The sequence below is a fragment of the Coloeus monedula genome, assembly GCF_965178545.1.
Source record: "Coloeus monedula genome assembly, chromosome: 1".
Lineage (NCBI taxonomy): Eukaryota > Metazoa > Chordata > Aves > Passeriformes > Corvidae > Coloeus > Coloeus monedula.
In genome coordinates this window covers 115,926,481-115,940,923 of record NC_138781.1, presented here as the reverse complement: position 1 = coordinate 115,940,923, position 14,443 = coordinate 115,926,481, and the positions used below count along the sequence as shown (strand labels likewise).

The following is a 14,443-nucleotide window of genomic DNA, read 5'->3' as shown; positions in this document are numbered from 1 at the left end:
CTGCTTCTCAACATTTTGTAGGAGGCTTCCTAGAGCTCTGAAGAGTTGTGAGCTGTTCCAAATCCTGTCTTTTCCTGAAAAGGCCAACATTTTCTAGGACGCACTTCAAAATCAAGACATGATTCATTGTCACCTGGATATAATTTCATGTTACAAACTATTCAAATCAAAAGCTGTTCTTTTCACATGGCCCAAAAGAAGATACTCACACAGATATTCACTGCCACTATAAGGAAAAATCAGGTAACACCACTGGAAAAGCTTAACTGGGACTCTAATCTCTAGTGATTATATTTTCATTAATACAATAACAATGACCAATCCATCTGAAATAGTTCCCCAGGCTACTTAAGGGACAAGCTACTTAATGAATCAGACAAAGCAAGGCTTAGAACTAGGCTGCTGTCTTCAGCTTGACTATCTGAGACTTGGAAAAAGCAACTGCATCTCTACAGAACAGAAGAAAGAGAACACTTTCAACCCATATTTGGGAAGAAGATTCCACTATGTAGCAGTGGTAGGTTTAAACAAAGGTAATGCTCATGCCAGGACATACTTTAAGTGAGGGGTACTGTCCTACACTGAGGCAGAGGGGCAACTATGCTTCAGCACAGTAGTTCTGAAGTTGCTTTAAAGTTCTTTAGTTATTTCTCAGACTAAGAAATTCTGTAAAATACATTTATTAAAACAGAAAAGGTGCAGGAGCGCTGTAAAAAGCATGCTGTGCAAACAGCCCCAGAGGAGAGACAAGCAGAACGCTCCAGCAACTGGGAGCTAGCTACTAAAAAGCAGTACAAAAAGAAAGCAGGGATTGTGTGGATTCCTGTCCCCTTCTTCCCATCACAGGTAAGGGCTGAGGACCAGGGGCATGACCCAGAAGAGAGTCTCATAAACATTGTCTTGCGTCTTACCAAAGCACTGTGTTGAGCAGCTGGTACATGCTGCCCATGCATAGGGACCTTTAGAGGGACATACCGTGCAGCCAGCCTTCGGGCAATGCATGTACTCCCTGAACAGCTTCTGCTGGAACTCTTGCTCTCCCAGCTTCTTTTCCCCTTTATGCAGTCTCCCTGCCATAGTTTCTCTGTCCTCTTCCCTAGACTTGTCTTGGCAATCAGAAAATCAGTTTAGCTTATCCTCTTCGAACTTCCATTCTCCTGAATGCATTTTGTAAACTCCAGTGTCCCTTCCCATGTCTCTCTAGAAGTCAAAAAGCAACATGTTTTCCTTCTTTTCCATTTGTTGTCAGGAAAATTTGTCAAGAATCATCACTTATGTTGCCAGACATCTGATCAAATGCTTCAGCTAGGGAACCAGAATTCTCCAACTGTGGCCTTGGAACATTTGTGGCATCTGAAATGAAACATAGGAAGATGGTTAACAGAGACAATGAGCAAGTGCAGCAAACTCTCTATAATGAGGAATTCAGTACAAAAAATATCTCTCAGTTCACAGTGGATTTTCAGAGCCTTTCAGGAAGACACCCTGCACTTAAATTCTAAGTGATTAGGACAGAATCATCATAATGATCTCCTCTGTCACCTTTGCTTCTTTGGGGTGAGGAAAGGAAAGCAGGGCAGGCAAATATATCAGGCTTATATTAGAGCATGTGTAGGAGCAGTTGCTCAGATGAGTCAAAGGAGAGACACCACAGACAGACTCATACGGGATTACTTTCTATGGACAGCAAAATGCTTCAAGATAACCTGCATCTGGCTGCAGTCAAGGAAAGAAGTCCTAACAGAATGAGTGTGGAGGGAGCAAGACTGGTGAGTTTGCTCTTGTTCTTCTCTCAAAGAAAGGTAAGCAGTGTGAGCTGAAGACAGGAAAGCAAATTCACACCAGCATCATGGGAGATCAGGATTCTACCTTCAGTGCCAACCTAGGCACTTGGACACCTGTGTCCAAAAAAAAAGAAACAAACAAAGAAATCTTGATAAACTAGTTCTATAGATTTGGGTAAATCAGGGCTAAATTACAGCGTTAACCATCCTGCTCTGAAATTTAGTCTCTTGTAGGTTGGTTTCTAATAAGAATTACAGTTGTGGTAGAAACATCAACCTGAAATGTTATTTGGAGCTGTACAGGTCTAATATCCTACAATTCAGAAGCAACACATGAGCTAAACCATAACCTCCCCACTTCTCGGGGTGTGGCAGCATCCACTGGAAAAAAAAAAAAGGGGGTGGAGTAGCTGCCAATTCTATTATAAGAACAAATCCTACAAATGGGTGCCTTCCTTCTCTTTAAAAAACTTCACCTACCCACTTTATGAATTAAATAGTGGCACATATATGAACCCAGCCACCAAGCATGCAGACAAAGCCCAAAGTTAAGAAAAACAAAACAAACCATGGCAGTGACATACCTTGAGTTGATTCCCTTATTTCCTGAGCTTCTCTCCTCCCAAACCCACTTGGCTGCTGTCTCTGGAGTTTCTGTCTCTACAAAGAGATCTGGATGCCCAGCACAGTCTCAGACATGTCCTGGTTCTGTATTCAGATCCTGAGTCTGAATGGAGTATCCTTCTCTTCTCCCAACAGAAATTTTATGGGTACCCTTCTTGGTGCTGATTCCAAAGTGCCAAAAGTGAGGCAGGATTTTCTTCCATGTCTGGGAGGTCTACTATCATCCCAGACACCATTATAGCGCATCTTCAAGTTCTTTCTCCTCTCTTGGTACTGCCCCAGGGAACACCTGGTACACTGACGGGCAAGGTGCTCTTACACTTGGCTATCAGAGTCCAACAGACACTAACACCACCTCAATGTCCTGGATATTCACACATTCTCAGTGTTACCTACGTGAGGCCAGTTTGCAGGTATGATCGCTTCTTCTGAGAAATGTTCCAAGAACATCTTGATAGATACAGATAAATCTGTATACAGTGAAGACTTCCAAAAAAAGTGTCACCTCAAGTCAATGGAACAGAAACTGGACCAGACAGAAGCATGTAGATACTATGCCATGACTTGATGTCCATACTGGAGTTAGCTTTGTCCAGAGCAAGAATAATGCACACAGTAGTGTGACCATGTACCACTGCTAGCAGATGCAGGTGTAGTTCAGCACTTTCCCAGGAAGAGGTCCTTACATGGGTCTGCATGCCAAAACTCTCGAGTGTCAAAATGAGGCAAATCAGTATGGAACTGATCAGTACTGATAGGAAATCAGCGTGTGACAGCGTGCCATAAGCCTTCTTTTCAAAGGTACAAGAGCAGCAACAGCTGGGCACACATGCCCAAGCACTTCCAACAGCAAAAAGGAAACAGAAATCTGTAAAATCTGCCATCAGAAAGCCAAGCATAAAAGGCAGCTCTACACCATAGGCTCTTTTGTCTAAACCCTCATGAACAGGAACTGGTTTGTGGGACATTACACTCAGAGCAAAGTGTAAGCATTATACAAGAGCAAAAATGAAACTCCCTCAGAAACCAAAGAGAAGCACAAGACACACTCAGCGGTGAAACACTCAAAATCTCTTTCCCAACAAGGACACCATGGAAGGTGGTGAAGCTAGCAAGTTTCCAGACCAAAATGGCAGCCCAGCCTCTGAAAGGTGAGGACCAAGGTCTGACCTGTAACACAGACCTTATGAAAATCCACTGCAACTGCAAACCTCCTTAGTCCCCAAATCCAAATCCAAAGTACCCCAAATTCACTGCTACCTGAGAGAAATCAAAACCAAGAGCCAGACAGGGCTCAAAAACGCCCTTTTCTCCATGTTCCTTGCAGAGCTCAAGAAATGCAGCATTGTGACTAATTTGATTCATGAGAACATCCTGAAATGCAGGCTGTTACAAGCCAAACACGAGATTGCTCTTTGCAATCTAAACCCAGGAATATATCTAGAATTCATTAAAAAACAAATCATATGTAAATCCAGCACATAATAATTTAAAGAGAATTACATATGAGTAGAGTGGTTAATAAGTAGATAAACAGTAGAGAAAATCTTCTAATTCTAGCTCAGATCTTCAAGCAGAACTGGACATTATCAACTTCCCTCTCACTTTATTTTTAGTGGTTACAAACCAAATACGCAAGAGATCAGAGTAATGTGAAGAACCCACTGGTTTTAAATAAATTGAGTAGGAAACTGAAAACCATCTTGTAGGTTTTCATTCTGTAAAGACTGTTTTGCAGTAGATAAAAGGCAATAGCTAAGGAAGACCCCATTACAATATATTATATACAGTATATACATGTTTGTGTATTACAAGCACTTCCTGAGAGTAGGATGATGGCTTATCCTCTGTTACTTCAGCATGGAATCAGTAAGTTTGTATCAATTGGAAGAGTGTTGCATAGCGTGTCTAAAAGCTTCTTCAGTATTCAAAGTATTACAGGTTCTTTGTATGAATTTTAGGTACTATGCATCCATAAAAGCAATTGAAAGATTGGGGAGTGAAAGAATAAATTTCCAACAGCAATTTTACAAATAAAATCACTGTTAAGGTTTATTCACCTCTGCTACAGTAACAAATCAAACCTGCAATGTGTATATATGGCAGTAGCCAACACCTGAAACTTTAAGAGAAAACAATGCAAAAATCTACTGTTCCATCATACAAATGTCCATTTATCTCACACTGTGCATAGAGAAAACATTTTGCTGGTATCTGTAATGCTACTCTCATACTCTGAAGTACAGGATCTAATTACCATCAACTTAATTAAAACTAATTTCTTTTTATTGATTACTTAACTTTCTGATGTTGCTTTAACCCTACTGCCTTAGGGAATGTTTTCAAAGATTCACATCAGTGTTATGACTTTTTATATTAATTAAGCTATTCTGATTAATTTGCCCTTTTAAAATTATTTTCAATGCTATATATCTGGTAAGTGACAAATGGTAGAGTTTAAACAATTAGGGAAGTTTAAACATTTGTGGCTTTGCTCTTTTTTTTCCCTTCTTTCCCTTTCACCTTTCCCTTCGCCTGCTCCCTCCACCCCTAGGGAAGTGCAGAGATCACAAAAGATCTGTATAGAAGAGTTTCCAAGAAGTGTGTGTTTTTCGTATCTTAATGGTTAGTGAGCTGCTTTGTGCCCACTGCTCAATTTTCCTGAACAAACACATATAAGACCTCAATCTAATAATCCTTTTCAGTCCTTAAAGCCTCTAAATACAACATAACCTTGTGTGAATGATAAACATCTATTAATTTTACTGGATTTAAACCCAGCCTGCATGAAAAACTAAAGCGTTTAGAGGGGATGTGGACAGGCTTTGCTTAACTTAAGCCTAAACCAAGAACTGAGCAATAAGCTCATATATAATAGATATACTCATATATAATAGAAATACTAGATCTCCATTAACTATAACTCGGAGAGCAGTGGTGAGAAAAATTACAACATCATCTCATTATCCTGACACTTTAGAAAAGTCACATCTCAAAATGGAGAAGAGGTAATGATAATTTTTTTTTAATTCTAGTTTTTTAGTTTTTCATTTTTCTGGCTGTAAGCTGAATTAATTTGGCAAGGTTGGAAAATAATTTTCACATTATCATGCTTTCAGCTAATAGCTGACTTTGAATAAACAGCTGCTTTTGCAAGCTTTAATACTTACCATGGATCCTAATTCATCCAAATCATAAGTTTTTTTAATAAAAATAACCCTACCCTACTTTTATACCCTGTAGTAGCAAATACAGCATGAAAAAAATTATTTAACAGATCATGAAGAAAAACTGAACAAGCATACCTAGATTCCTACCTATCTGCAGCACTTTTCAAAGTTTTTTTAAAATTTATTTTTAACCTCACATAAAATTTTCAACAGAAATGCTTGAATAGGAAAAGCAGGGGTGTGATAATATAAAGAATTCTGCTTACTTGAAATGCACTTAAAACCCCTTTAAACTCACAACACATAGGACTGCACCCTTGGTAAAAACACAGCAAAACCCCCAGCAAAACACCACTAAACATAGCACTAAAAATCTTCGGAAGACTCTTTAAATTCTGCTGACATCCCATTCACATAGGAATGACAGAGATGCTAAAGGGAAGCCAATTGATGATCAGTCAATACAAGCTTACCTGTTTAAGTGCTTTCTTGGTGTGCTGCTGGAAGGAAGATACTAGCTTGCTTTGCACCGGTGCATTAGTAAGGCTTGAATCACGATTGGAAGACATTTCCTCAGATGTCTGCTTTGGGCAAACTTTACAAAAAGAAACAAAAAATCAGAATACTGTTATGGGGGTTAGCTTCCCTGTTTCTTAGAGAGTCATAAGGGTGGAAAAATAAACCAATACAAGCAAATTCCTCAAACCCAAAAGCTTGCTGCAAAAAATTCAGCTGATCATGAGGCACACGTGAGCTGAAAATCCAGCCATATTCTAAGTAAATGCATTGCTTCAGAAGTATTTGTACCTCATCATACCCTTTCTATGCAGTTCAGGAGGCCTTGCATATTTTGCCTTTCAGGTCCTGAAAGGTAACTGGAATAGTTTAACAACAGATTTAACATAGAAGCTAGATAAAAACTATCTTCCTCACCAACACATTTTAATGGATTACAAGGTATCTAAATGAGCATTTATACAAGAGACACTGATGACCCCTGAATCTAGAAAGATTCATATATATGTAACTTCATAGCAGATTGTAATGCCTTCTTTGGAGCCAGACTCACCTATTTTACAAGTACTTCTTGGTAAAGCAAAGAACACACACTTTCCTGTTTAATGGGTAGACTGGAATATCCTGCAAAGATGAATTCTGGTTTCTCAGGTAATACAAAAAATGCTGCTATACTTGTCAGCCTTCTAAATAATACATGCTTTAATGAACAAATACTACAGCACTTGCATTAAACAGCCTCTTGAATAAATGTATGAGATACAAAAAAGTCTCCTGGTTAAATGATTAATTTTTGGTTTTTAATATGATTAATTTTTGTTTTTTAAGAAACAGCTTTATTAAACAGATATGAAGCTGTGAGAATAGCTGGAGGATCCTATTAGTCTTGATGGTCAGGAAACTCAACTAAAAGGGCTGTAGAAACTTTTCCACTCTTAATGCCTTGCATTACTATTACTCTCACTAGTATCTTAAGGCTGCCCAGCAAAACCAGCATTAGCATGGATCCAGAAATGGAGCAGCTTTTCTCCCATTCTCCTCTGCTGAGTCAGTTCAAGTCTGCCTTCCAGCAGTGCTCAAAGCTGGTTTGCATGTTGACATACCTTCTTTATAATGTTTTGCAGCAGTAAATGCTTTTCCAAGATTTGCCATACTTTGCACACAACCAGAATAGTCTGAAGACACTCAAAGCAGCTGCACAGACATGTGCCAGAAATAATGCAGCCCAGTATTCACCTATTTTCTCCTCCCATCTTTCAGTGCCATCTTTCAGTGGGATGAGCAGACACCTGAAGTAGCTTTCTAAGTCCCCTGCCTTAGCAAAATTTCATAGAAGAAATTTTTTTTGTTTTTTGATTTGTGTTTGTAAGAAAAAAAGACACAGACAATTTAGTTATCAATAATTAATGACCATCATAAGATGCATGTGACATTATACCTCTTTTTCACACTGAAAAAAAAATATTTAATACTTACTTCAGTAACAGAGAATAAACCCAATGGCACTGCTGTTATGCCAAAATAATTGTCAGATTAAAATCTTTCATTACCAGGTAAGAGAAATGCTGTTTTGTCACAAGATTTATAACTGATTTTTGTCTTTTTTTTTCCTTACACTTGAAGGATTTGTCAAAATATACAAAGAAGTTGCAACACAAAACAAGTTCTGAGTTTACAGAATCACCTGGTTTGGATCAATCTTTTCCACATGATGAGCAATGCTTACTATCAAATAAGACAATGTAAAGGAGCAGCAAACAATGGCTGGTTTATAGAATCCAAATCACTGCAATACCTAAGCTCCTGAGGCAAAGAACATCTACACCGAAATAAAAGCCTGACATTTCAAATTGCCAGATTTTGTCTTCTCCTTCAAAGAAACTTGTTTTTAACTGTGTTCTGGAAAACTTTGAGAGTCAAAAAATTGAAGAAAAAAATCCAGAAATAGTATGTGCACACAAACCCTGAAGTTAACGAGTAGAGAACAGAACACATTTAAAAATCCCTGAAGAATGGAAACTGTTAAACTTAAGTTTCCCTGCCAAAAGAGGATAGATAGAACATGACCTGTCATGATAAACCTCCTCCTGTCCCCCAGAATGACTGCAACTCCTATTACATTCTTGTTCAAATGGGAAATTCTGATTTTCATTACGGTGATATAGGATATTATCCAAGAGTCTCCCCTATTTATTTTGGTGATAAAGTTCGTCCTGAAGAGGTTTGACAACACTATCTGATGATGCTCAACACTACAGCCATTAATGTCAAAGTCATGATACAGAAGGAATAAAAATAAGCATAGCTCTATATTAATTTTGTACTTTCATTCATTTCTCTTTTAACAATAAACCTGGAGTTGGGACAGGATTTATAAGAGGCCATACTTCTTATTTCTATCATTACTTCAATTTTGCATAAAAATATTATCAGTGTATTGGTTTATTTTGCTTCTCTTCCTTTGAATCTTTTACAACAAAGTTAAACCAAGGAACAGTGACTGTTGTAGTGGCTGAAACAACTGGAACTGAAACCCATTGAAACAATAAATAGCTTTCCATCACTGTAATCTCTCCTACAGATACAGAAGGAATACCTCATTTCAGGCTGGTTCTTTAGCACAACTCAAACCTAGTTTGTTCAGAGTTTTGAAAAAAAACCTAACTTTTTCCTGTAGTCCATGAGTAAAGACAGATACATGAGGTTGAAATCTGCTGCTTAAAATATTTAAAATGAGACTTTGATTAGAGAAAGTCAACCTAATTTATTTAGAACAAATGATACTTACTTCCTAAAACTTATTTTGTACATTATATCTTTCTTCATATACCTTGTAGCTTAAAATAGTAAGATAGTAGGAAACTATTTTAAACATTACTTTTTTAATGTTTTAATCACATTTCCATTTCCATTTAAAACCAGCTTGATACAAAACATGGCTCTGAATCTAACCTTCCAGTAAATAAGACATGTCATTGCCTATTTTTCAAAAGTAGAAGATACAGGCATTAAAAATCTAAATACATTGCGTTAAATTATACAGTTGATTAATAACTTACACAGTCTACGCACTTTATTAGCAAAAAAATAATACTAAAATTGACATACAGACTTTATTTAGAGGATAATCAAGATATTGTTTAAAAACAATATGAATTGTCTTTTCTGTAGGAAATTAAATACAAATATGAGACAATGAATAAATTTAATCTTTAAAAAATGTTCTGCTACTTAGTCGTTTAAATCAATCTGGGCTAAAATATGACTATGTTAAAATGCCTGTGACCACATAAAATTGTCATTATTTATTTCTTAATTTCTATGGATAAAGTCCAACTGCTTTTCTCTGAATGGGTCAGACTTAAGGAAAGGGAAAAATATGACACAAAGATATATAAGTGAAGTCAACATTGAAGATCCTAGTGAAAAAAACAATGCCTTAAGTACAGAGGAGGCATTTCTGCTACAGAAACCAAAGATCACGGGAAAAGAAAAACAAATTCAAAGTGTTCTTTGTACATATACACAGCTTTGGAAAGCTGCAACTACTTTTTCCTTAAGCGCTGAAGATCCATGAATATTATCAGATCCATGTTCACTTGGAAAGCTATATCAGAAAAGAATGCTAAAAATAAACTGGATGCTGGGGAGGAAAAAAAAAAAAACCTGAGAGAATGTGACAGATAAAGGGAAAATATTTGGGTAGCAAATAAAGAGGATTCACCATTATTTCTACAGTAGAAAAAGGAAAGAAGAGCGGTTTTAAGCCTACAGGAGGCATTTCCATTTAGTGGAGAATAATTAGGCTCCATTCTTTAAATCAGCTTCCTCAAGGGCCAGGACCGAGTGAAGGAATAAAGAAAAAGCAACTATTAAGCTGTAAACTGTTAGGTTATGAGCTGGAAGAGCAGCTGGGTTTCTGAAGATAAGACCTCCTTAGTGAGTGTTCAGAGACTGTTAATATGAATGACAGAATTAGAATTACTTAGCAAAAAGAGTACGTTAAAAATGTTTTTGCCAAACTCCATTTAAAAGAATTTCCTCTCTTCCATCTTTCCACAATTAGTTTTGTTAATTATTACAGAAGTCTATAATTTATAAAAATCAGCGATGCTGTCTTTGAATTTCAAATTTTACAGGCTATCTTTGTTTTTTATTTTTTACCTTTTACCTTCCCCACTCAAGAAATGACACCTATGTAAAATATATTAGAAGACATGTTTCTTCAAAGAAACAATTTTTTGAGAAATACAACTAAAAGTTATTCTGTCTCCTTGCCACTGAAAGTTATTAGGAGTAACTGTAAACAGATGTATGTAACTGGATGGACAGAGAAATTCCTGTCCAGTAAAGGGCTTATTTTCCCAAAATCAACAGCACAACTAATTTTGATTTCAGTCAGATCATACTGATTTAAAATTAAACCAGCAAAATCAACAGCTGCTCACTTCCCTCTCTGTTAAAGTAACCACAGCAGATGAGGATTGTTTACTAATGACCACATTACAAAACACAAATTAATATTGTTACCATATGCTAAAGACTAGAGTCTACCTCAAGCATAAAATGTATGCACACGCTCTGGAGATATGAAACTTCAGAGAGAACTCCCTCAGGAAAACATACACACAAAATCTCTCTCAAAAATATCCATAAAATTCAGTATTTTCTTTGGGTGACACAGATCTATACTTGTATTGACAGAAATGGTTACACTTTGCCAACACAGATGTATCGAGTAATTCACCTCCGTCACTCTTTGATCTCCAGAGCCCAACTTGCCAAAACTGAACAATTCAGAACTCGCCTGTTGCCATCAGCTCTTGAAAATGAAAACCAGTTTGGGAGTTAGTTAATTGTATGAGTTTGCCAAAGCAAGCAAAAACAGATGTATACATCAAGGGTACTACAGTGACTGCAATATTCTTTCTGAAAACCAGTACTAGTACTGTGAATTAATAAATGGTATTGAATAGTATTTTTTTGAAAAAAACATCAAATACCAAATCAGCTTTGTAACTTGCACTGAATCCCATTATATTCACAGCATGCTTTTGAACCCAAACATTTCACAAAGCTTAGAAAACTGTGAATCCTTATTCCAAAGCAAGTCAACATTTTCCACTAAAAATATACTTCCTGTCATCACTAAGCCACCAATTTCTTAGACCTCATTAACTACTGTACAGAAAAAAAAAAAGCAGATGAGAAACATCCTCAAGCTCCACACTATCTTCTCTTATTCTTATGACTCCCTTCAAGTAGTAGTGAAACAAAAGAAGTTAAGCTCAATCCTGGGTACCAGATTTTTATTTTATAGTTGCAAGGAGATGAAACAAAAAACCACAAAAAAATCTAAAGCAAAGTGAAAATCTATCTCTTGCTGATGCATCACCCAAAACTCCTATGTTCAAGCTGCTACTCCATTGCTGCTCTTCTGCTTTTAGAAGAGTCTGTCTCACATCCAGATGTTGCCACGTGTCACAAACATTTTCAGTAGAATCATCCAATATTATTCCCAAGAGACAAGATGCTAATAGTAACAGGTTTCACTGAATTGCCAGTAATACCATTCCTGAAAAAGAACTGAATATCCAAATGTGGACTCAGGCTTCAAACAGTGGAGAATGTACATTCCTTGCTACAGAGTTATTCTAGGGTTTCCTAGTCCGAAAAGCACAAGGTGTGCAAACACACAGTAGCTGCAAAGCAAAATTTCAGGATTCAGCATGAACCTGATCCTCTGCTGTCCATCATCTTGTCAACTACCTCTAGGAAAACTGCCTAAGGAATTAACTGCCATTTCATGTTCATAGTTGAAAAATATACACTTCTAGGAAGTGCTGAAAAGTGTCTCAAGAGGAGACATAGGTTGCTCATATTTGGGCACACATCAGAAGCCCTGTTTGGGCTGAGGTGGGGAGGGAAGTCACGCTGTAGCAGGAGCTGCAGTCTCCTCCACACTGACATCATTGTGCATTCCATTGGCTCGCACGAAGACAATTTTTAATCAACTGCGCTCCGTGGCTGATGGATTAGCCCTGGCTTCAGAAACCCTAAGGACAAATGCTTTTTGAGAACTGAACCTCCTATTGATGGGCAAAAGGATATTATAGTCATCATTTTCCCAGGCAGCAGTAATTGGGATTTTAATTCTTTTACCCACAGCATCTTTACATGCTACCCCTGTATTTGAGGGAAATGGAATTTTAGAGATATGAGACTGCTACAGAGCTTCCATTAGAAATCTCATTCCAAACAAAATCAACTGTAGCGTAAAGAGTTTCTTTAACATATGCCTTTGGAGAAGGTGGGGAAAGAAAGATTCTCCACAGCATCTGCAAAATCCTGAGCTGTGACCATTCCACTTGTCCACTTAGCAATACTGATGTGATGTAACAGCTTTTGCCAAGTCATCTGTTTATAATGGTTAGGAATTTTTATATTATTATGCTAATAAAATTGTTCAGTAGCCTGCATTTATACTGCAAAAAATGTACCTGCTGAGGAATGATGTGATTCTTCTCTGTCTGAGTGTCAGCTGGTACTTTTTATTCCAAAAGACTATGGTCTAAAAGCCCACAAATGGGCTGAGGCTGTTGCTTGCAGTTTCATCCTTTTGCTTCCAGCTACATTTAAAGAGGCATTTTTTAAACTCTTGCTAAACAATTTCTGATCACTCTGTCAGAACTGGGGCTTCTGGACTCTATCACAGTGGAAAAGAGCAAATAAAAATGCAAACAATTGGGCAATTAAGAATTCAATGTGCAAGCAATGCCCATCCTCCTATTTGTCACACATATTCTAAAACACAAGTCAGAGAATTTCATAAAGTGTATTTTGCACTGAATTAAATGTTACCTTCTTGTCACAGAATAGTTTCCCGGAAAGAAAAAAACCCAGCTTTAGTGTGAAAAGTGTAATTGGTCTCTTAGACCAAGTATTTTCTATAGAAATAACTTTTCTCAAATATTTACAAACCAATCAAGTCACCACCTCACCTTTCATAAACTAATGAGACCATCCCTATTAAATCTCCCAGAACAAAGGAGGCATTTGTTCACTCAGGACTTCTTACATGTCTTTCCTAAATCCTTTCCTGTTTACCTTAATTCTTTCTTACAGCTATAATGAATGCAATACGCTGGTAATAATTTAACTAGTGCTATACTCAAAGGAAAATCTGTGCCTATATTCTTTAATCAGTGCTATCAGAATTATATTTCAAGAACTGCATTGGACTAATTAGCAAAAGCATCTCATACATGTTCAATTTATTTTCTGTTGTGATCCTTAAATGCTTTTCAGATATACTGATTTATTGAATATATGTTTCTACTGCATAAACGTGACCTTTTTTCCTTGCTTGAAAGTCTAAAAAAAATTCATGCTGTTCAACTGCAATATTTACAAGGCAATCAAGAGAAGTCTCAAAATTATTTATTTCCAATAAATTTAAGCTAGAATGATTTTATAATTTTCAAAAAGTATTGACATTAAAAAAAAAAAATTGAATGAAGAGTGGTTAAGGCACTCTCCAGAGCAAAATGCCTACTGTGGATGGTGATTCCTATGCCTTTGCAGATTAAATAATTTGCAATTTCAATCCACTAAAAACTGGCTGTATTTCTTGGGCATGGTCCTATTTTTAAGCCAAGCCTTCTACACTGTAAATGAAATTAGAATTCTAAGCGTATATAAATGACATCTTTAACAACAAAACTTGTAGTCTCAAGAAAAGCTATTATCAGACATGTTTGACAAAATTATGTTCTGTATTAGCTGACTGTATGCTATTCATGAAATATATGCTGCCTTTAATTCTCAATTGATCACATCCAGCACTGGCAATAGAGACTCACTACTGCCCTCCCATTTACTTCTTTTAAATATATCTATTGATATCCATTGCATGAAAAAAAAATTAAAATGCCTTGTTTTCAAAATGTTAAATATATTGTTCTGTTTCAAGATTTGGTAAAGATGGCAAATGAAGGAAAGTTCTCAGCTTTAAAACCAATCTAGGTGTAATTTAATGCTCTATTCCAAATAAAATGTTACATTTTTGCAGCTTCTCTTTTATGCCATCACAAGTGCTATAATTATTTTTATTACTGTGAACAGTGAAAACAGTACATAGCCTGCTCCCAGTCAAAACCCAGCAATTTTCTACTTCTGGAATTATGACATCCCATTTACATTCTGTAACATCCTATTTACATCCTAACACTCCTAAATAATTGCCCATTTTTTGGTCATGATTTTTGTTTATAACAAGTAACATCAACTTTTGCTTTGTATTTGTAACTGTATTTACACTGCTTTTTACTGCTCTGTTCTTCCTGCAAT

The 14,443-nt window shown here is 36.7% G+C and overlaps 1 protein-coding gene across 1 annotated transcript in view; it reads right to left on the bottom strand.

The window, feature by feature from the left end:
• Positions 1–14,443, bottom strand: part of ASXL3 (ASXL transcriptional regulator 3) — a gene marked incomplete at both ends in the record, with an annotated part of 121,976 nt that overhangs the window by 47,971 nt on the left and 59,562 nt on the right. The window contains one exon of the mRNA XM_082294530.1: positions 6,052–6,173. Coding sequence (XP_082150656.1) covers positions 6,052–6,173 — 122 coding nt within the window. The remainder of the gene's footprint in view (positions 1–6,051; positions 6,174–14,443) is intronic.